This window comes from Ciconia boyciana, chromosome 3, assembly GCF_034638445.1.
Source record: "Ciconia boyciana chromosome 3, ASM3463844v1, whole genome shotgun sequence".
Taxonomy (NCBI): domain Eukaryota; kingdom Metazoa; phylum Chordata; class Aves; order Ciconiiformes; family Ciconiidae; genus Ciconia; species Ciconia boyciana.
Window position 1 is genome coordinate 1260798 of NC_132936.1, and position 22358 is coordinate 1283155.

The window sequence follows — 22358 nt, forward strand, 5'->3', positions numbered from 1 at the left end:
AGCATCTCACCCGAACAGAGATACCTACAACCATGGCTGAATTGTGCAATGAACGTCACTGGCTGTATTGCCTGGATCACCACCGAGACAACCAAGGGAGAGGGACCCTGATTGGATGCATCACCCTTTAGATATCTGCAGATACATGAGACTCATTCTGCCCTTGATGCCTGAGACTGGCGGATGCAGCTCACCTGACTGCTGCGGGTGGAGATGTATTACACGTGTATCTCTAATGTGCCCTGCATTGCATCTCAGCCCAAACGACATTTACGGCAGGGCTCTAGACTTGCTATGGTGGCCACATTTAAGACAGCAAGGAGTGATCCAGGTTCTTTTAGGGCTGCTGCAGCCTCACTCCCTGTGCAGCCAGTACAGACAGATCCTTGCAGTGCAGACATCTGGTCTTGGTGCCCAGCTAGTCATCAGAGCCTCAAAGATCCTCCTTGGCCTTCAAACACCCATGGACAGGTTCTCTTGCCCCACATAATGCTGAACATGAAAATTTGGTGCTCCAAGGCAATTACCTCCACTCTGTATTTACTCAGCACTGGCCGAATCCCCAGTGGCACCGGCAGGATGGGGCCCCGGTCCATGTCTGTGGGGCCATCGATTGGGGGCAGGTCTGACTTGCCCCCGGGGCCAATCTGGAAGAGATGCAGCATGGATTAGGATCTTTTCCTTTGAACTGGTGCTCAGCTGCTGGGAAGCATTTTTTTTGTCAGTCTCAACTGTAACTGGCACACCCTGGTCTCATGCATTGGGTCTGTGTTGTCCCAGAGGGTGCAAGAGCAACAAGGGTTCCTGAGCATCCAGCTGACTGTATGGTGCAGGTACTTTGGGAAAAGGCATACACATGAGCAGAAGGTGCTGGGCAGCGCTGTGCTTCCACACGGGACAAACCCAGCAGCAAAGCAAACTTCTCAGCCCGCCAACGCACCCCAGCCCCAGGGATGTTCCTTTTCCTCCTGCAAGGAGTTGTATCTGCCTGGGCTGGGTGTGAAGAGGTGCAGAAATAGTCCAAGAGCTCAGCCCAGGAGCAGGTTTCAGGTCCCGTTTCCAACCTGGGACATGAGGGAGATCAAATATCCTATGTGAGCCAGGCCCTAGAGAAACCACCCCATAGCAAGGAAAGTTGGGGGAAAAAAGGGCTTGGATGAGCACCTGCCCTGGCAGGCAAAGGAGACAGGAAAAGCACCCTGGGGAGTGGGACACCAGGCTCAGCAGCAGCCTGCAAGGCTGCCCCAATCTCACCATCATCATGGGGCATCTGAGGACACTGCAGACAGACAGGCATGTAAAGCAAAGTCTCCTTGGAAATAAAGGGGGACCCAGAGGTGGAGGGAGCATGTAGGGTCCCAAGGGTCCACCTCCCCAAGCACTGCCTGCTCCCGGCACGCACAGATGCGAGGCCAGCCTTGGGACCGCTGGCCCTGGCTGGTGCTCAGCTGCATTAGAGGTGCCTGCGGCAGGTCAGTCCTTGCACAGCCGAACCCACCAGCACTGTGCAGAGTTTGCTGGGGCCTCTCTCTTTTCAGCTGGGACATCTCCTGCCCCCTGCACACCAGGAGACTGCTGAGACACGTCCATACAAATACAACAGTGTCAGTGTACGGGAAAGGAGGCATGAAAGGGGGAGAGCTTAACTCTGCTACCCCCACAGACTACAAGGCTAAAATTTCACCATATTCTTGGGATGCTGCTATGAATCCACACCCCTTTTTCCTGAGACCTTCAAATTGGCATCTCCGAGAACACCAGGACTCCCACTGGCATCTCCCATATCCCAGTGATGATGCAGAGTTTGGGCTAACGCAACACTTAGTGGGGTGTCCTGTCCAGCAGGATGCCTGGGATTCACTGCATATCATCTTGACCAGCATAACTGGGCAGGAGCTGCCCTCTCACTGGGTTGGTAGCTGTGCTAAACCCTTCTAGCTTTTCTAGGACGTACGAACTACCTGCTCTTTGCAGCACCTAAGATATATAAGCACGGGTTAAGCCCCGCTCCCTTGCAACCCTCCATCCCATCCTTTTCCTCCCTTGGTCTGGGGTGGCTTTGGCCAGCTGGTACCTGGAGCAGCTCGAAGGCAGCCAGCAGGTCGCCTGCTGTGGAATTGCCCCGGTAGATCTGGTAGTACTCCAGCTGCGGGGGGAAGCGCGGGGGGCAGTAGGGCTCATCCGACATCTTCACCACCGGTTTGGCAAAGGTGCGGCCCATGAAGTCAGCTTTGCCCTGGAGAGGCAAAGAGAGCACTTGGGTTTGCTGACCCAACATGAGGTCTCCCAAGTTAGCCTCACAGCTCTCCCCATCGTGGTCAGAACAGGACCAGCCCACTGGGCTTGGGACACCAAAGCTCAGTGCCAGCTTTCACCCCTGGCTTCTTCAGATAAGGTGAAGGAGGTGGCCTAGGGCTGGGATGGCAAGGAGGCCAGGGCTGAGCAGCTTTTCTAAAGGGAAAGACTCAGTTAATGTCTCCTTGCCTCCAGCCTCACCAAAGCTCTTGCTTCACTCTCCAAAAATAAGATATCATCAAGTTGAGTCCAAGATCTAATGAGCAGCAGAGGCTGCTCATGCCATGGGAGGTGTGGTGGGGACCATCTTCCAAGGGTCAGGAGAAGAGCTGCTTCTCACATCCTCTGCACCATCAGCCTTGCCTCCAACTCAGGAGTCGGAGCAGCATCTAAATCATAAACATTTTCCTTTGCTGGCATTCATCTTACCACTGTGTCCTGGTCATAGATCTCAATGACAATTATGGGAGGGTCATCCCGCATCTCATGAGCTTCTCCATACAGCTCCACATTGTCAAAGACCAGCAGCTGGTCCCAGGTCGGGCAAAGGGTCTCATTGAGAACCTGGAAGAACGGGAGAGGGACTTACCACTCTGGCCAGGGGTTAATGCCCTGTGCAAGGGCAGCAGACAGGGTGTTGGTCTCAGTTTTCCTGCACCAGGATATTAGCAGTGCTAGGGTGGGCAATGCTTTGAAAATATTTATCTATCTCGGACATTGTGGACAATGTGAAGGCTCCATTACTTTTAGAATAGTCGCCCCAGGTTTTCTTTATAAGCAGTGGAAAGAAAGCAATGTTTTTATGGTGCAATTTGTCTCTTCCTAAGGTGTATGGCTAAAATAGATGAGCAGTACTGTACTCTTTAGGGGTCCTTTTGTCCCCACTGTTTATTAAGAGAATTAAGAGCGCTGTGATGCAGATGTGTACACTACAGCTGTCTGCAGTCTACTGGGTATCGATGTCCTCCATGCAGCGCTTTGGTTTGCAGCTGTTTATTGGATCAAAGAGTGAAGGCAGCCGGTGCTATACAGAGCGTAGGGCTGATGGGGCAAGAGATGGGACAAATCCACAATAGGATCTGAAGCCTGATCTGAATGGACGGGGAATTAAAGGTCTGAAATGCTTTGCAGCTCGCAGTGTTCACCCCTTGCTCTGATGTTTTTATTTGCTCTGCTTAATCATCTGCTTCTTTCTGTAAAATCAGGGTGAAACAGTGCCCTGTGACAGGGCAGCCACGGGGGTGAGTTCTGGAGAATGAGCACAGCCCTGGCCTGTCTCAGCCATGTGTCAGGCTGCAGCTCCAGTGCCTGGCAGCACTAGTGGGCTGCTGCACATTTTTTTTGGCCAGTGAGCCATGGGGTATCTCCCAAGGACTCTTCTGAGAAAAAAAACCCCAACAGCAGGCAAGCAGACACAAATTTTTTCCAGTGTCCACCAATCTTGCTAAAGCTTGGCAGCCCTCAGCCCAGGAGAAGATGACACAAAACCCACTTCAACACGCTCCAGTTTCTCCTAACCAGACAGGTGAATCACGGCCACAGGGACATGGGATAGCTGTGTGCTGGTGTGGGGGGACGTGTCGTGAAGGTGCTCGTGGGGAAGGGGCTCCTGGAGACAGTCAAGCCCCAGTGCTGTGACTGCTTTCCCACCCCAGGACCCCATGATCAACCTAATCCTTGATTCACTAGCAGTCACGAGACCTGTGGCAGGAGAGCAGGGTGGAGAGCTGATGGGACATGCAACGGCAGAGCCCAGCCCAGCCCTCCAGGTCAGGAGATGGTGTTTACCTCGGTGCATTGGCTCTGGGAGATGAAGAAGACTCGTGCAAAGGGGTCCGAAAGGCCACTGCTGTCGGCCGCAAATAAACTCCTGGCTTGGTACATGTGGGCTCGCAGCTGGAAAACCTGCTTCTCTGCAAGAGAGAGGGGAAGTGAGACAGCTTGATACGCAACCCTGGAGCCCAGCTGTGGGGCTCAGCCTGCAGAGTGAGGTCTCAGGGGCATGCTTTTGCTCAGGGCCAGCACTGATGAAGGATATGGGTTCAAAGCTTGAGTCCTGAATGGATACGGACTTCCTCGATGTCCTGCTTGTGGTGTGCAGAATGACAGCTATGAACGGGGTAGGGAAGAGGGTGCACAGTTCCTACACCCCAGCTTGCCATGGGAGCAGTGAGGTACACTGGGACAACTAGAATTGTTTCCTCCTTAGCTCCTGGAAGCCCTTGGCACAAGTGGTGTCCAGCTGGGCTCCCTCCTGCCCTCTCCATGTCCTGTCCCCAGACCCAGGAAGGAAGGAAGTTCTTACTGGTGTAAAGGAGGCTGATGGGTGGGAAGGATGGCAGGTTTTGGCCTCTGGCAGTCTTCTTCTCCTCAAAACCACAGGGCAGGCCACTCAAGAAGTCTTTGCGCTGTTTGTTGAGGCCCAGCCACAAGTAAATCTCCATCTTGGCCTGAACTGTCCAGCCAGCGGGTCCAAACCCTCTCTTCCCAGGCAGCTGGGCACAAAGGACAGAAGAGTTTACATGGATATAGGGAAGGCCTTAGAGATGGACAGACCATCTCTTGCAGCACTCAGCTCCTTCTGGTGCATCGCTTGTCCTGCTGCCCCTTAAAACCAGGGACCCAGCCCTCATCATTTTGGATCATGACACTACTCTGGCTCATGCATTATCTTCTTCCCACCATGTTGGCTTCCTCTTTCTAAGCCAGCATGCTCTTTTGTGGCCAGCTGGAGCAAACATCTCTCTCCTTCCAAACATTTCTCACTTACCAGACTGGGTAAGATCAGTGGTTCACGCTTCCTAGCAGCAGACTTCCACCCCTACCAGTAGAGTATGGGTCTGTTTTGCCTAGTATTCAAGCCCCAGCAAAACTGGATACACAGCTCTCTCATCTTCATCTCCCATCCTCTCAGTCTGTCCTTCCTCCATCTCCCCCCTCTTGGCCGCAGTTCCCCCAGGAAAAACAGATCGGCACCTTGAGGAAGACGGTCTTCACTTTGGCACAGTCCTTGCCCATCTCCTCGTCCACAATGGAGTAGAGGATATCCTTGGAAGGGATGCGGGCGTAGGCAATGCGCTTGTTGTTGCTCATCATCCAGATGAAGATGTCGGGAATAGTGTGCTGGGGCTGTGAACACCAGCAAAGAGCCCTGTCAGTGTCTCAGCTCTTTCTGACCACTGAGGCACCAGCCGGGCTGGAGACCTTCTGAAGGCAAATTCAACAGATGCCACAGAAGATGGATGTTCCTATTGCCACACTAGGGCCATTGAAATGGTTTTGAGCCTCCCACTGCAGAAGCTTGTCTGCTTAAGAAAAGCTGCTCAGAGCTAAGCTCAGCAGGGTGAAGAAAAGAAAAGAGTTTCTTTCCTAGCAGGAAAGAAACTGGGATTTACATTTGTTCTAGTTTAAAAAAAAAAAAAAAAGGATTAGAAGACTAAAGATTTTCCTTCTCTCTTCATACAGTGGCCATGGGGACTGTAGGGCAGGGGCCATACCTTCATTCCTTACTATAGAAGAGGTTCCCTGTCTGGACAGGTCCCATCAAACCTTATAGTCTGGTTTACGTTCTGCTGTGGCCAGTCAAAGCCGAAGAAGGCCTCGCTGTAACAAAGAATATGTAGTCGAGGCTGGCAGCCTGCCATGGGAAACGAGAACAGGAGGTGCAAGAACTACAGCTCCCATGAGGGCCAGTAACCCCCAATGGCTGACCCAGTCCTAAACTGTAAAAATATAAGAGGAATGGTGTGTTTTTCTGAAGGAAGGAAAAAACATTTTGCAGACACAGCATCCCTTTGGAAATGCTGTGAGCAACTCCAATATTATCTCTCACCCATGAGCTGGAGTGAAGCAAGAGTACGCTGCAGCAATAAAACTTAGATGGTTTGAGTTCCGCAAGAGGACAGGGCTTTATCCCACAGCCCTTTGAAGACCCACTTACTTTAACAACTCCCTACCTACCCAGGATCAGAAACGGCTCCCTGCTGCTGACTTTAACCCTGTGTGGACATGTGCCACCTTCCGATGACTGATCCGGCAGGGAACTGCGAGGCCTTGCCATGGCTAAGGCTGGCAGAAATGCCTTCAGCTCAGCTGCAAGAGGACCCAGCTCTGTTACTGGCTGGGAAGAGCTCTTAAATTTGTTTTAGCGGTGACTCGTTCCAACCCAGCAGTGCACAGGCAAGCCTGGGAGGCATGGGGCAGTGCGTAGACTTGGAGTGGCTCCTTGCACAAGACCTGGGCCACCGGGGACCTCTCCTGCCTACAGGCTTTGCAGAGAGGTCTCCATCCATCCCAGGCTGCTGTTGGCATGCTCTGACCCAGACAACACCCTCTCTCCGTGCAGAGGGACTCACCTCATCTGCCAAGAACCGGAGTTTCTGCAGGAAGTTTTGCACCAACTTCAGCTTGTCTTTCATGGTGTTCTTCTTCACCTGCGACCTCAGAGTTGTGGCTTGCTGTCCCATGTTCTCCTGCGGTTAAAAGGGAGCCCAAGGACATCACGTAAGCAAAAGCAGAATGGAGCACAGGGAAGGGAGCAGCACCAGGCAGGTCCCTGGCATTTGGGAAAGGGTGGTGAGGAGGCAGATGCCTTAATCCCACCATGTGCATCCTGGTGATGGTACTTCTGACACCTGTTCATCAGCCTGAGCAGGATGCAGGGAGGGCCCCTGACCGTGCAGAGACGTCTGTCCCAGCGGAAGGTGTGCAGGACAGAGAGGTGTCAGCTGTACTTAGGGCATTTTGGGGTGGCTTCTAGCCTGGTGTTAAGGATAGTCTCTCCCCTTCTGCTGACCCTGCTGTAATTCAGCACCTGACAGTTCAGAAAAGGGATGTGGAGGCTTTCACATGTTAAATTCATTGCTCTGTAGGATGCAGCTGGCTACTGAAGCTGGTGTCCTTGGCTGTGCCAGCTGGATAAGCCACCTGCTCGTTGTGCATCTCTTTTGCACCTCCAACTCCTTTGCAAGGAGCTGGGCTACCAGCCCCAAACATCTAGACCATATCTACCCCTGGAGCAGCTGTGCTCTGCAGGGTTCCCCTAAATTACTCCCTCCCAGTTTCCTCAGCTGTTTGACAGTAATGCAGCTCCTCCTCTGTACTCCTGGATTTCTCTCCAAGGCAAAGCAGAGTGTGGTGGAGGGAGGCAGCAGCATGGACCCAAGTGCCACCTGGGACTCGTGCAGGACCGAAGTGCTCTTGAGCTTCTCTCTTCAGAAAGAAACCCCAAACCCTCAATCCACAGAGACTGGAAATCAGCATGCCTAAGGGCCAAAGTTCCCCATTGCATTGACAAGGTCCAGCCCCTGTTCATGAATCTTCCTCCCTGGCTGGCTGAATCCCACTTACCAGCTCCCGCATGCAGGATTTGAGCCTCTCCCGGTCCAGCCTCGTGCGGGAAGAGTGGTGCTGGTCCTTGTCAGCCAACGTCACGAAGCGCCTGGTGGAAAAGGTCGGCAGCATGAATCCCGTGGGAGCCCGTGGGCTCTCCCCAAGGAGCCATGGCAGGCTGGATCTCTGCCAGCAGCAGGGCACATCACTGGAGGGAGATGCCCTTGTTCTCCCCCAGTCTGCAACGCAATCGCGGCCAAGTGCCTGTTTGCACCCAGTGCTGAGTGTCATGCATGGGGTGTAGGTGCTGATCAGGTACCAGCCTGTGGAGGCCACAAGATCGAGGCTTTCACCACTGGTTTGGGGGTCTTTGGGGTGCAGACGTAAGCACCACCTCACCCACGCTCCAAGCCAGAAGGCAGCTGATACGGTGTTGTGCCAATGCGATGAAATGCTTGCCCATCATCCAGAGGATAAGGCAAGGTGGGATTACGCTCACAACCTTGCCCATAGCCCCGCAGAGAGCAGGGGTCCGCAGTGTGCCACCTTTGCCCATCTTTTACTCACAAGCACCCACTACTCAGCTCCTCCAGGACCCCTCGGAGCCGGCGCTCTGGGTGCGGCTTCTCCGTCTTGATCATTTCCTGCACGTCGTTGAGCCCTTCCTCCTGCAGCGGCGATGGGGAAAGCGGTGAGGGGGCGGTGGGGCAGAGCCCCGTGGTGGGGCAAGGTCCCCGCTGAGGTCCAACCCTGCATAGAGCAGCCCTGTGGGGCTGCCAGTGGGAAACATCTGCTGCTTCTCCAGACCTGCTGGCCTCAGGGCTCAGGTCTGGCACACATTTGGCTGCGGGGACCTGGCTCTGGGTGATGGGAATGGCTCCGCCGCCCCCATGAGACTAGCTGGCCACCGTCCACACTGTCTTGGCTGGACTGCCCTTTGCAGATCCTGCTGAGACCCTGCCAGCACGGACCTGTCACAAAGGCTCCTTGGGAATTAGCCGAGACTATTAAGAAGACTCTGCCACACAAGTGGTTCACCCCTGCAGTCCAGGGGGACAAAACCTCCCTGCTCCTGCTCCCTTTGGTGGGGGCCCCTGGATCCGACCCACAGAAAATTCAATGAGCTCCTAGGATTTGGACATTCAAATTGTGGAGCATTTAGCACTGGGAAACTCCCCCCTTTCTGGCACAAGTTTGCTAGTTGGTCCTCGCACCGTTTGTCCCTGCTTTGTGACAAGCTGCAGAGATGTGCAGGGAGCCTGGATATGCCTCATGCCAGCCCCATGCCCCAAGCTGTCTCCGTCCCTCCCCAGCACATACTGACCAGCTTGTCCGCAATCTTGTCCATGATGTTGGCATTATACAGTCTGCGGCGCTGGTCCTGCCACCAGCTCTTGATATAGATACAGGGCTTCTTCTCAAAGTACGGCAGGTGGAAGTAGTTCCTGCAAAAGGAGGCAGAAGAGATGCTCCGTGGTGGTAACGCTCCCAGGCAGGACCAGTCCCTGTCCCACACCTCTCCCGGGGAGGCAATGCTGTGGTGGTGGTGGGGGATATAGGAGGTCAGGCGTGGGAGAGAGGGGGCTGATGTGAATTGCACCCTGCAGAACAGAGGCTCCATCTCTCCTCGCACCCTTCCCAACGCCAGACCCGGGGTGGATGGATGCAGTGCCCGAGGACTGCAAATTTACCATCTCAGACCTGGTGGCCCAGAGAGAAACTAGGGAAGCTCCCACTCCCACGACCTCACCCATAGCCCAGCAGAGAGCAAACATCTCCAGCGTGGCAGCAGGGGCACAAGGGAAACCGAAGCATTAACACCCTTTTGTGAATGCTGGTGAGCATCTCCTATAGTCCCCTGGCCTTCATAGCAGGCAGAGGTCTCTGCCCTTTGCAGAGCTGACAGGTTTCCGTATGCTGGTGGGATGGAGCAGTAATAGTCATGGTACAGTTAAAGGGAGGATGAGGCTGAAGAATGGGTTCATGCTTCTTGGGTGCCTGAGCACTGGCTATGAGCTGGGATCCATCCACTGCAGATCCTGCCACCCCTGGGATCACCCTTAGTTAAAAACCAGCTTCAGCTCAGCCTTACAAAGCCATCGGGGTGTTTCCAGCCCAGAAGATGTCAGCAGAGCCCCACAGTTGAGCGTGAGGCTCCCAGCACCCAGGGGCTGGAGACATCTGGGTAAACAGCATGAGGGTCGGAGCCCAGGGAACAGGCTCAAAAAACATCGGTGCTTCTCATCTCCATTCGGCATTCACCTTGACAAGGAGCTGGTGAACAAAACAGGGAACCCCACTTTTATCTGGAGTGCAAATACCCTCGATTCAGTCTGGTTTGTTCCATTTCCCCATTGAATTAAGTCAGCCAGTTAATTCTATTAATATATTCTGTTCTATTCTTCTATTCTATTCTATTAACATCTATCTACTGGTATAACACAGTTAAAATCCACTTTAAGCATATCGCATCAGGTTAAATCCAATTAGCTTTCCTTAGTACTAGTCCTTTTTATTCAAATCCAGGTTCTGGCTGAAGCCCAGCCCAGACATCCCATGACATTTGTGCTGATCCCGTTCAGTTTGGGGCTTTCTGATCCAGCCGCTTAGGACAGAAAGCACCCACCAGAATCACACTTGCAGCTGTCTGGATGTCATCTTTATTTTAGGGTAACTGCTACCGGCACATCACAAAGCAATTAGTAGAGCAGACAAAAAAATTGTCATAATTTTACAGCTGGAGAAACCGAGGCGGAGAAAACAGAAGGCATTTGTCCACTGACAACCAGCTGGGCATCGACAGACCCAGGGTAGGACCCAGTTTCCTGAGTCCTGGTTCTGTTAAACACCAGAGCCCGGCTGTCAGTGACTGTAAGCAATGGGGACAGACAGACGCCAAAAGACAGACGCTGCAAACTAGGGAGGCTGAGAGGACTTAAAGTCTTTTACCCCAGTCTCCTGCCTAACACATTCTCAAGAACTTTTTCCAGCATTTTTTTGTATCCTCTCCCTTCTGCGTGTCTGTGACCTTGTCTAGCTTTTAAGATCCAAAGTGATGAAGAAATGCACTTTGTCTCAGCACAAATTACCTTCACTGCTGAGATCTATGCCTTTTATCTCTAGATGGACTTTGCCTGTCTCCACATGGTGCCCATGATGTTTTTCTATGTCGGGCAGCTAGAGAGAGCACAGATACAAAGCCCAGACCTCTCCTCCCTGGTTGTGCCACCAAGGGTGGCAGCGATCCTAGGGAAGGACCTGTTTTTAGACTGGTTTCCTAAAAGTACAGGAGTGAACCTGTTTTTTCAGTGGCACCAATGATTTTTTGAATCCACTGATTAACTTCATCCCTATTTGCCATAGGGGAAGAGCGCTAAAGCTATCAGATAACCATGAGTTTTGGGTGCATGTCTGCCAGGTGGGTGAAGGATGTCCTTTGTAGGGTAGCCTGGGAGGTGAATTCAGCCCTTATGGGACATCAGAGAATCCACAGGAGTGCTCAGGACTGTAGGGAATGTGGTGGGGCTTCACCTGGCAGGCTGTGGTATCTAAGATGAGGTATCTACACGTGGTATCTAATCTCCCTTTATAGGGCACGGAGATCTGGTCCCCACTGCTGCTCCCAGGTCTGTTTGGCTGAATGGCTCCAGGCCCCATGACAGCACTGACCTCACCTCTGACTTCATCTCTGCAGACAGCGGTGGGAGCTTGGACACCCGGTGCATGTGAGAATGCTTACAGACCGTGTCTGAATTGAGAGCCACATCTCTGCCCAGTGGCACTTCAGTGGCCAGGTGGGCACGCTTACCTGTCTGTGACCAGGGGCTTCATGGGTTGAGATGAAGAAACAGAGACCAGCTCTCCATCCTCATCACCTTCATCCTCACTTGAGTTCTGGAGCAGCTCGGACTCCTCCTCGTCCCCATCCCCTCCCTCTTTCTTCCTCCGTAGGATCGGTTTGGTCATGCCATCGATCTGGTTCCCATAGTTACCTCAAGAAAAAAATGTGAAATAAAGTCACAGAGTTGTAACTCCAATCGGGCTCAATCTCTTGGCTTTAACTCAGGCTGGGGAGAAGTTTTCTCTGCAGGAACCATGGGGGACAGTGGAGTTCAACTCTCTGAAACCATGCCGAGGAACCACAAATCAGTGATGGGTGTCTGTCCCCTGCTCATGTCCCCTCTCGAGCCAGTAGGAATACACACCCTCCCTTTGGTGGTCAGCCTCAGGAGGCACAAAGCCGGGGGAGAGAGGGAGCAGCTCCACTGGCCACAGCACAGCATGCACACAATAGATGATTTGGGGTCCCGCGTAGCTTGTGCCGGTAAAGTAGCCATCACCTTCTCCCTCAACTGAGAGCCCTGCATGCTCTAGCATGTGTTAGCATGGAAAATGGGGAATAAACCATGCTCTTGGCCTCATATCCTGCATTCCCTCCAAAGCACGCTTCAAAACCACCCTCCCCAAAAAACAACCAACCTATTGTGACCTCGAAGTTGATGGGTTTGTCACCAATCTTCCTGTCGATCATGGTAGCTTCCAGGAAGGCTCCAAAGAGAAAGAACTCCTCCATCTTCCCAGTGCAGTTCTGCAGGAGAAATCCCAGGGATCAGGGCTGAGGTCAGCTGGAGGGACACCTAGAAGGGCAGGTCCCCTTGGGCAGAGGGTGCATCACCTGGCACCTCTGAGCACCCTCATGGCCTTTTTTGAAGGTGAGGTGCCACTGCTTGGGCTTTCAAGGCGACCATGAGGGTTTTCTCTCCCCCAGCCTGAGCTGTCTCTAGGCTCACTGCAGAGACAGTTTAATTAAAGATTTTAGCCTAATTTATAAATGTGTTGGCTTAACTGAGATCAGTCATCCCTTGCACGTGAGGGCCTGCCTAAGGGACATTCAGGAATACGAGCCTGAGTTCACTCACAAATTGAATTAATCAAACCGCACCGAACCATCTGCCTGGATGCTCTTTCAGAACTGGAATGGCTTTATTTCCAGGTGGCTTCATTTCCCCTGGAGGTGAATTAAAGCCACTTTACTTCTGAAGGAGAGCTTTCACACAGAGGGTGCCCTGCCATCAGACTTCTCCCTTTCTGCTTTACACCCTTGGCTTATATAGATTGATTTATGTGGACATCCCCAGGTAGGATAAGCCTGGATGTGCCTGTTTATGCAGAGCACAGGCAGCAGCCTTGTGGGCTCTACATGTCAGGACTAAAACTGTGGGGCTGCTCTTGTCAGGAAACAGCCATTCAATTTCTCTGACCACTTCCACCCCGCCAGAATTGGTTGGGAAATAGATTAGATTCTTGGCTTCTGTTTGAAACCCATCTTCAGGATAGGAGTGAGACAGCTGGCATTAGGAGATGGCTCTCTTTGTCCTTGTCTAACTCGACCTGGAGAAACATCTCAAAGTTTAGAATCCTCCCTCCCTGAGATATTCCTTCTGCCCAGCACTCCTAAGAGAGGTGAGCATTTGAATGATCATAAAATCTGAAATCCTTTCAAGATTTGCTTTCATTGTGCTGGGGGATCTGGAACACTTAGGACAAGGCTAAATGAAATCCTCGGTTTGTGAGACCAAAGATAAAAAACCAATAAGCCTGAGACCCAAGACTCACCACTGGCAGCTGTAGGGTTAGGGGTGACTTACGTCAGCAATTGATATGGCCTGCTCGACTTGCACCTCGGTGGAGCTGTTGATCTCCGGGTTGGTGGTGTCCAAGATCTCCACAGCAAGACTCATCAAAAGCCTGGCCCGGAAGGAGACGCCTTCACCCAGACCCTCGTTCAGCTCTTGGTGCTCGTCCATCAGGGTGTAGTTCCGAGTGGAGCCATACATGTTCACCCATGCGGGGCCAAAGGTGGGCAGGTAGCCTGCAGTAGATTGGACATGCATGTAGGGAAGGGGATGTGCAAGGATATCTTGGCATGTCTTTGCCTCAGGATACAAACTCACTCATGGATTGGCATCACTTTCCTGGTCTGTGTATGGTGACGCAGGCTTGAATATGCACGTGCGTGTGCATGGAATTGCTTGAGTGCAACCATATGTGGAGTCAGTTTTGCAGTGGAGGCAGTGATGGGGACTGTGCAGTGCACCAGCCCAAAGACAGAGGTGAGACTCCCATGGGGCAAGTTACCCAATGTGACAGTCAAGAAAAAAGAACCCCCCCCATTAGTCCCCTTTCTAGAGCCATCTTTGGTTTCACATTGGTCGCGCCCATGTACGCTGATGTCTCCATGGGTGCCTGAATGGGGGAACCTGTCAGATATTCATCCATTCATGGCAATGAATTTTTGTTCTTGGGTGTCTTTGCTTTCAAGTGGTAGACTGAAGGCTTGTGATGGGGCTTGGTTTTCAGAGAGCGTGTGTCCAGTGACCTCAGAAGACCACTGCAGTGAATCAAGGTCTCTCTGGCTGGGCACCAAGAAGCAGCTATCTCCAGGACTGGGGAGGGAGCCTGGGCTATTTTGCTAACTCTCTGCCAAAGGGATGTCTCTCTACCGTGAAGAAGGTAGGTAGCTCAGTCTGCCCCCTGCCTTAGCTTTACCTTTGTCTCCTTCATTAGAGATCTTCCGCAAATCAATGAAATGGGTACCAATGGCCACATCATTGACTTTGTCCGAGTCTCGGATCTGGATCTTTATCCGCTTGCACAATGGGGGGAACATTTCTGTGAAGACTATTTGCTCATTCCAGAGAGGCTCATAGCTGCTTTTTTGTATGGATGTCTTCCCCTGCCGAGTGGGAGGAGATAGACGTTTGACAAGGGTTTGAGCTCCCAAGCCATGCCTCACAACCTGAACTGCTCCCTTGCTAATGACCACTGAAACATGCATTCTGCCTTGTGACCCTCCTCTCCCAAGTAACAAGCTCTTTTCCTCAACTGGCGAGTGCTGCAAACCCATCACAGCCTGCACAAGAGAGGGGAAACATAGCAAACAAGGTGGCTTTGTCCTGCATCTCAGTATCTACATGCCAGGACAACCGAGATCATCTCTGGCCACCTGCACAACAGCTGGTCCTGCTCACGCTACCTCCCAGGGTCACCCTGGTACCACACGCAGCTTGCTCACCTTCTGCCCTGCAAAGATGACCTGCACGTAGGGGTCTACCAAGTCCTTGTTCTCCCCAATGAGAGCCTTCTTCACATTGGCCATGATGCTGGTGTTCATACGGGGCAGTCCCTCTGCTCGATAGATCTTGATGTAGAAACGAGCCCACTGCCTCTCCGGAGGGACCCCATCCGGGAGGAGGAGGTTCCTGCAATGTCAACAGATAGGGTTGGAAACAGCTGCTGGGGCTGGCAGCTTTGTCAGGAGAGGCTTCCCCACCTTCTGAGCACAGGCTCTGTGGAGGTGGAAGGATGACCATTTCTGCAGCCATAGATTTTATTGCTGTCCTGTTTCTGCCCATCATCCTGTTTTGGGGTGGGAAGTGGTGGTTTTGTGAGCAAAAACTTAAGAGGAGCCCCTTGGGGTGCCTCTGGGACAATGTGCATTCCACTAAAGGGATATAATCATTATTGCCAGTGGAGTCTAGATGACAATTAAACTCAGCCTAATTTAGACATCTAAAGCAGGCCAGACGAATGGGATGTTAGAAGAGCCTTTTTGCTTTATCAGGGCACAAGGGGAGCTGGGGTGATTATTTTGGGGGGAGAGTTGAACTCCACCAAATTGTTTTTCTTGGCATATTTGGCTTTCCTCTTCTGGGGGAAGAAATGAGAGCCATGGGGGATGCTGTGAAGAAAACAATTTCTAGAGGAATTGCTTCAGTTGTCCATGAAAAAGTGGGATAATATCACCACTACAGCATGGAACAATGACCCAAAATAGTTCAGGTGGTGCCTCAAGCCCCAGGGTCCCCAGCCAGTCAAGAGAGCTGCATATTATGGTATTTTGGTATTTTGCTACCAGTCTGTGTTTCTGACTCTGTGGTGAGAGGCTGAGAGGTAGACTTGAAAGCCTGTGGTTGCACTTGGAGATATTTAATTAGCCGGAAATGTTTTGGGGCTGGAATTAAGTTTTTAAACTCTCCTGATTTTTCTTCCATGGCCTTTTAGATGCTTTGGGGAGTCACTGAGCCCTGCCCACCCACGCAGCCTGGGAAACCTCATCCAGACCTCCCTGCTCTGCACTGGCAGTGAGTGATGAGACCCCATCCCATCCCAACCCATCCCATCCCATCCCATCCCATCCCATCCCATCCCATCCCATCACCAGCAGAGGCATTGGGTAAACAGTGGGGACATCAGGTCGGTTGACATGAGGCTGGTGTTGGTATGGAGAGCTCAGCCACCAGCAGATGGTCTGACCTCATAGAAATGATTGGTTTGCAGTTGATATGGCCTGGATTTGCACCAGTAATCTGCCACGTGTTCTCTCTCTGAAAAGCAACTTATTGGTCCCTCTGGTTTCACTGCACAAGGTAGGTATGGGCACTAGAGGGGCTGTCAGCCTGATCTGGTAGGGATGTTGTCCTCACTGTACGATCCAAGGTACAGAGACGTGAAAAGTCATTCCCAAGAAAGTCTGTGTGAAGCTGGCTCTGCAGATCCTTACCCTTCAATATCATCCTCGTCCGTCTCATTGGCTTTGTGTGGTGTCTTGATGTTGTCCCCTTTCCCTACCACGGCGATGTCACACTTCAGGTAACCTTTCAGCCCGGCAGTGAGATCCTCAGGGTCGGAAAGGATGGCCCATTTGTGGTAGAACTGGTGCTCTGGAAGCCAGGGGACAAGACAGTCATTTGTCAGAATGAGATAGAGCAATTACTGCGAGGACTGGAAATGTAAGAGACATCTTCAGGTGTGAGGAATTCAGACAGAAACCCCTGAAAAATTCATTAGGAAGATGTGTCTCACGTTGAAGACTGAGAAGCAATGGGATAAACTGCCTGAAGAGGGGTGGACTCTTCATCACTGGAAGTCACCATCCCTGGAGGTATTTAAAAGATGTGTAGATGTGGCGCTTAGGGACATGGTTTAGTGGTGGGCTTGGCAGTGTTAGGTTAACGGTTGGACTTGATGATCTTAAGAGTCTTTACCAACCTAAATGATTCTATGATTCTAAGTCTTTAAGGTCTCAGGTGACTTTTGGATGGTGTTAGAGAGAATTCATCCTTCTGTGGAGCAGGGAACCAGACTAGATGCTCCCTTAAGGTCCCCCCATCATCATCTGCTGAGCACCCCTGAAGTGCAGACTTGGAAGGCTTCATTTACATCTTAGCTCTCAGGCTTATTTATAGAGGCAGAGTGCAGCAACAGGCGTGACATAGGAGCAAGGAAAAAAAACCTGCAGTGATTTTGGAGGTATCTTTTCTGAAGGGGTGTTGTGTGTTCAGCTCTGGCATGCTGCGAGCACCAGGCCCTCAAAGAGGCATCGCTGTTCTGTTTATCATCAGTGAGCAACACGACAGCAGCTCTAATCAACCTCTCTCTCTTTGCACACCAGGCATCTTCATTTCTTGGTTTAAATGCCAGCCGCAGAAGGCAAGATCCATCCCGTGACCTTCAGCTATCTGGAAGGTCGATATCTTGCCTAAGCAAGTCGCCTTGGGCTTCCTTCCTCAGCAGGTCAGTGGACAGAGACCAGCACACCCAGAGGGCATCTCAGCCTCTGGCTGTAACACCGTATTGCAGGATGGGATATGCAACCTTCTCCGGAGGTGCTGAGTGCTCTTTCCTGGGTGCAGAGGGAGCCCAGGTGACTTGCTTATATCTAGGATACTAAAAGTAAGTTAGATAAGCATGACCCAAGGAAACTAGCACCTGCCCAGCTACCCGACAAGGACATTTATTCAATGGTGCAGGTAGGCACATAGGACTGGTTGCAAACAGCGTTTACATACCAGGCTGAGTATAAACAGTTCCAACGTCCATCTTGAAGGAGCCTACCAAAGTCCCACTGCGCAAGAGGTTTTTGGAGTGGATCACCTGGAAATCGAGAGAGGAAAGCAAGTCAGGCATTTTTCCATGCCCTGGGAGCCATAAGGCTCTTTCCCGAGGTGTTCAGATGGGAAAGGAGCTGATGCATTTTCCTTGGGCTGTGCAGGACCTTGGTCTGTATAAGGACACTAAGAGGCATGGTGGGGTTGGCAGCTCTTGCTTAGCAGTCTTGCAAACAAGTGTATACTTGGATTGAATAGAAAAAAATGCAAAGAAATTAATCTTTGAAACAAGATGTAGTTTTCTAGTCCCTATGGCAACAAAGACTGGGACATTCACCTGAAGGAAGGGTCTTTAGGATGCTCAGAATTTATGGTCTAATTCCCTTTGTGGGAGAAATTGTACAGCCGGTCTGTGCACGGGATAGATATAGATATTCCTAATTAGTGTGCTTTAGTCAGTGAATCTGCAAATCTTGTTCATCGCCCTCCTCTGTGGATGTGGGGAGGGCTGCAGTCTCTGCTTTACTCTCAGCATCTGCAGTCCTGAATTTCCACAATAGCTCTGCCAGTCTCATGCCTCAGGAAATCCTCTGGCAGGCTTGGGAAGGTCTTGCTTCTCCCCAAGCCTAAACACATCCTGAGACAGGTTTAATTCTGCCTGGCTCTGAAATACCAGAGATCAGCCATGGAGGGAGATAACAAATGCAGGAGTGGAGCTGTGTGGCCCCAGCAATGAAGGTCAGCAACAGAAAGAGGGACTGGTGGTCTGCAAAAGAGGTGAGGCTCATAGGACCGAACACCTCAGCTCCTGTTGGGGATCTCACATCAAGGACCTTAAATCCATCCCCAGTGCTCACGTAAAACAGGCTGGTTTCTTCCAAAGCCCCATGAAAAGGACAACGCAACCATGCTCACTTACGGACAGCTTGATGATCTTGTCGAACATGACATCTGGGGGGACGTGGAAGTCGAAGACAAAGTACTGAAAGGGAAAGAGCAGTCGTGAAGGCAGGGGAGCCGGGGTGGGCTCCTTTTGGATTGAAAGACAGTATTACGGTGCACGCTCCAGCTGGAGAAGCTGTGACTGCCTGGAGGAGCATCCTGGAGCACACATGACAGCAGAGATGGATCCGTGTAAGCCCCAACACCGACAACCTCTGCAGTCTGAGGAACTAGAAGGAAGCACTAACTTGTTGGGAAAACCTGAGAGTAATGTAACACAGATCAAGTGAGTGCACTTTTTACCATTTTGCAAAATACCAGAGGGCAAAGGCTTCATTTCTCCTTCTGTGTGGTCTGAGATTTCATCTTATTCCGACAAGAGGTGACAGAAGAAAAAAAGAAAAAAACCCAAGTGACAAGAAATTACATTTAATTGACTAATGGCAATGTAGATCCTGAGGAGTGGGTAGCTGTGAGCATCACCAGGGGACAGACCCACCTCATTGTAGTAAGGGCAATTGGTTGATTCCTTCATGGACGTGTATTTCTTTTCCTCTCCAACCTCCACGCAGACCACGGGGTCCATGTTGAGCCCAACAAGCTGCCGGGCCTCGATGATGGTGATGCTGACCTGGGGAGAGGGATTCGTGCACCTTCACCTCCTGAGAGCAGCATCAGGTGCCGCTCGCTGCCTTAACCCCTGTCTCCCCATCTCTCGTTTTTGAGGCATTTTCAGTGCAATGGTGGCAGTTCTGGTCACACTAAAGACACTGGGCTGCTTGGCCAAGCCTTCAACGCAGTGTGGGATGCAGGAGACCCTGGGCATCCCCATTGCTTCAGCCCCAGAGCATGGGGAGCTTCATGCAAGGTGTAAAGTCAAATGGATTTAGCTAAACTGTGGGAGCGGAGGCTCGGTTGGTGAGACCCCGGCTGGCTTCACTTGCTTCTGCTAGAAAACACAAAGGCTTGCAGTTGGACTAGATGATCGTTGTAGGTCCCGTCCAACTGAAATATTCTATTCTACTCTACTCATTATTATTTCTGGAGTATTCCCCACCATTTCATGGTTCAACCCTTCTATATGCATGCATACACACAGGTCGTTTTATTTAAATTGAGTACTCCTGTATGTGGTATATGAAAAATAAACTACTTCCAACAGAATATGAGCAAATCATCCAGACGAAACATTTGCATGTATTTACGACACAGAAGTTGGTCATTCACAGTTCAATCCACCTTGTGACATTAAATAAATATTAGGTATTTAGATCGAATCTAAATTCCTTCCTTGCAATATTAAATTCATATTAGGAATTCCTGCTTGCATTATACTGAAATTTCTTAATGTTACTAAAAAACATAAGGTGTAATTTCAGGTAGGTACCAAATATTTTCAATTCCCAGCAGCCATTTTTCTAGAGTCATCTCTTTAAAATCTATCACAAGCTGGTGGTAGGACAGGTAACCTCCAGGTTTCAAAGCATAGTGAATTTGGGTATAATGTAAAATTATTATTGTAAAATAACATGAGCTCTCAGTCCTGGCTCCCTTGAAGCCCAACGGATGAGTTAATTTACACATGCCTTCTCTAGCTATTGTTAGTTGGTTTTGTAACTTGAACTCAGCTTTATCTTAAATCATATAATAATGGAAAATAGAAATCTATTAAAAATTAAACTATTATCTTTGTGGGTAAATTTGGGTAAATTTCATTTTGGTAACAGATTAAGAGGCTTGACTGTCAATCAGATTTCTTTAAAAGAGGCTCAGATTCCAGTCAAAAAAAAAAAAGAAGAAAAACCCACTAGCAGTTGCTGGGATGCTGTGATAATTTAAGCTGAAATTTCTATTCTATTCTATTCTATTCTATTCTATTCTATTCTATTCTATTCTATTCTATTCTATTCTATTCTAAGTGCTTCTAAAAGGCGGCTGGTAAAGGGTAGCAGAGCCCTCTGAGGAAGGGGGCAAGGCTGCCCGACATTTATCATTGCACAAACTGACTTAGCGCAGAGGAGCTGAGGTGCAAATGCAACCTCCGATTGCACACCCGGCTCAGGGAACCCAGCTCAGGTTCACTCCTCACGTACAGCGTGGCAAAGTGCGTGGAAACATCCCAAACGCCTTCTGGGGAGGCTTGCAGCCAGGGTTATCTCTGCACCGAGACCTCCCCTCCACCCCTGCCTTGACCCACACCAGCTCCTGGAGATGACTTTGCTGGGCACCATCCTTCATTAACACTTTGTCCCTCCCTCCCATCCCCTCTGCTGCCACAGACCAAGGCGATGGCTTGAGGTTTCCCATGGGAAACCATCCCATGGGATGGGGCCTGGAAGATCAAGTCCTTTCCTCTTAATTCTCAGATGTTCCACAAAAGCCAGTTGTCAAAGGAAAGCAGACATCCGGAGGTCAGCCAGGCACGTACCTTGTTCATGAACCAGCCTAGCGCTGCAAATCCTGTTTTACTCCAGAAATTAGCCGTTCCCCATTAACACCAACCCTGCGATCCTCCTGCCAAATAACTGGACCTTGTGCTCCTTCTGCCTCTTGGTTGTAATTTGTTTTGCACCTTCCCCCTCCTCTTTATGTTCTTTATGTTCCCCCCACTCCGGAACCAAGCACACTCGTTCCCTATAAGCCTCACAATTTGGTCTGCAGCAGGTGCTGCAAATGTTCTGCAGTAAATCTCTAACAAAAATCATTATTTGGATTGTTCTGAGATATCCCTAGGAATGTGTTGCTGTGCTGAGAGGCAAGGACATAAAGCTAAATTGCTGCTGAATCAGCGTGACGGTGAAAATGAGAAGAGCCGATTTATGAATCACGCTGGCACCAACTAGTAGAAGAAAAGGGAGCAGCATGGATCATCTGAGCCTTGGGAAACTAAACGTGTGGTTCTTCTCACTCTAGATAAAGTGGCAGGAATGGAGCACTGCTGAAGAGGACCACAGCAGCCATGTACCAGCCTATCTGAGGAAATCCAGCGAGCAACCTACTGCCAGCCAGGGCTCACCGATCTTGAATACTAAACAGCATACTGAAAGCTCTTGGGAAGTAAGAGAAATGTATTGGAGAAATGTATCCTGTTTCAATCAAGATTAATTTGGGCCTTTCTGGGCTTCATACGATGGAGAGCAAAACCAGTTAATTACTTAATCTCAAGCTTATTGCTCAACCGTTTAAATGCCAGCTCTTGGGAAGTCGTGCTTTGTGAGTGCAGTGCGTTGAAACCCAGCACGAACTCGTTCCCTGCAAAACGGTCCCCCCACCCCCTGGGTTGTGACCCCCGTGAGCTGAGCTTGGGGGCACAACATTGTCACCTACCTGGTAATCCATTGGCCTCCCAGCACTCGGCTCCATTTTGATGTCAGGCTTGGACCTTTGGAAGGGCAGAAGAAACCCTCAGTCAAACCACAGATGGACTTGCTGCAAGCTGTGACAGAGCATTAGGGTCACCCCTCGAAGCTCCTGCCCTCTTTGAATCTGAGGAATATAAACCCTGGGGGCTGTGAAACACCCTGGGGTTGTTTAGTCTGGAGAAAAGGAGGCTGAGGGGAGACCTCATCGCTCTCTACAACTGCCTGACAGGAGGGTGTAGAGAGGTGGGGTCGGTCTCTTCTCCCAGGTAACAAGTGATAGGACAAGAGGAGATGGCCTCAAGTTGCGCCAGGGGAGGTTTAGATGGGATATTAGGAAATTTTACTTCACCAAAAGGGTTATCAAGCATTGGCTGCCCAGGGCAGTGGTGGAGTCACCATCCCTGGGGGTATTTAAAAGCCGTTTGGATGAGGTGCTGAGGGACATGGTGTAGTGGTGGGCTTGGCAGTGTTGGCTTTACGGTTGGACTTGATGATCTTAAAAGTCTTTTCCAACCTAAACGATTCTGTGATTCTGTGA

General features: G+C 50.8%; 1 protein-coding gene across 1 annotated transcript in view; it reads right to left on the reverse strand.

The window, feature by feature from the left end:
* The window catches only part of OTOF (otoferlin), a 112918-nt gene that overhangs the window by 18970 nt on the left and 71590 nt on the right, over positions 1-22358 (reverse strand). The window contains exons 8-27 of the mRNA XM_072857688.1: positions 21786-21840; positions 18958-19089; positions 18436-18498; positions 17478-17562; positions 16190-16349; positions 14702-14888; positions 14176-14362; positions 13275-13498; positions 12106-12214; positions 11435-11618; positions 8951-9071; positions 8194-8294; positions 7645-7735; positions 6651-6767; positions 5272-5424; positions 4601-4790; positions 4084-4208; positions 2725-2859; positions 2075-2236; positions 528-647 (exon numbers count right to left, since the gene is read on the reverse strand). Of these exons, the coding sequence (XP_072713789.1) occupies positions 528-647; positions 2075-2236; positions 2725-2859; positions 4084-4208; positions 4601-4790; positions 5272-5424; positions 6651-6767; positions 7645-7735; positions 8194-8294; positions 8951-9071; positions 11435-11618; positions 12106-12214; positions 13275-13498; positions 14176-14362; positions 14702-14888; positions 16190-16349; positions 17478-17562; positions 18436-18498; positions 18958-19089; positions 21786-21840 (2701 nt within the window). The remainder of the gene's footprint in view (positions 1-527; positions 648-2074; positions 2237-2724; positions 2860-4083; positions 4209-4600; positions 4791-5271; positions 5425-6650; positions 6768-7644; positions 7736-8193; positions 8295-8950; positions 9072-11434; positions 11619-12105; positions 12215-13274; positions 13499-14175; positions 14363-14701; positions 14889-16189; positions 16350-17477; positions 17563-18435; positions 18499-18957; positions 19090-21785; positions 21841-22358) is intronic.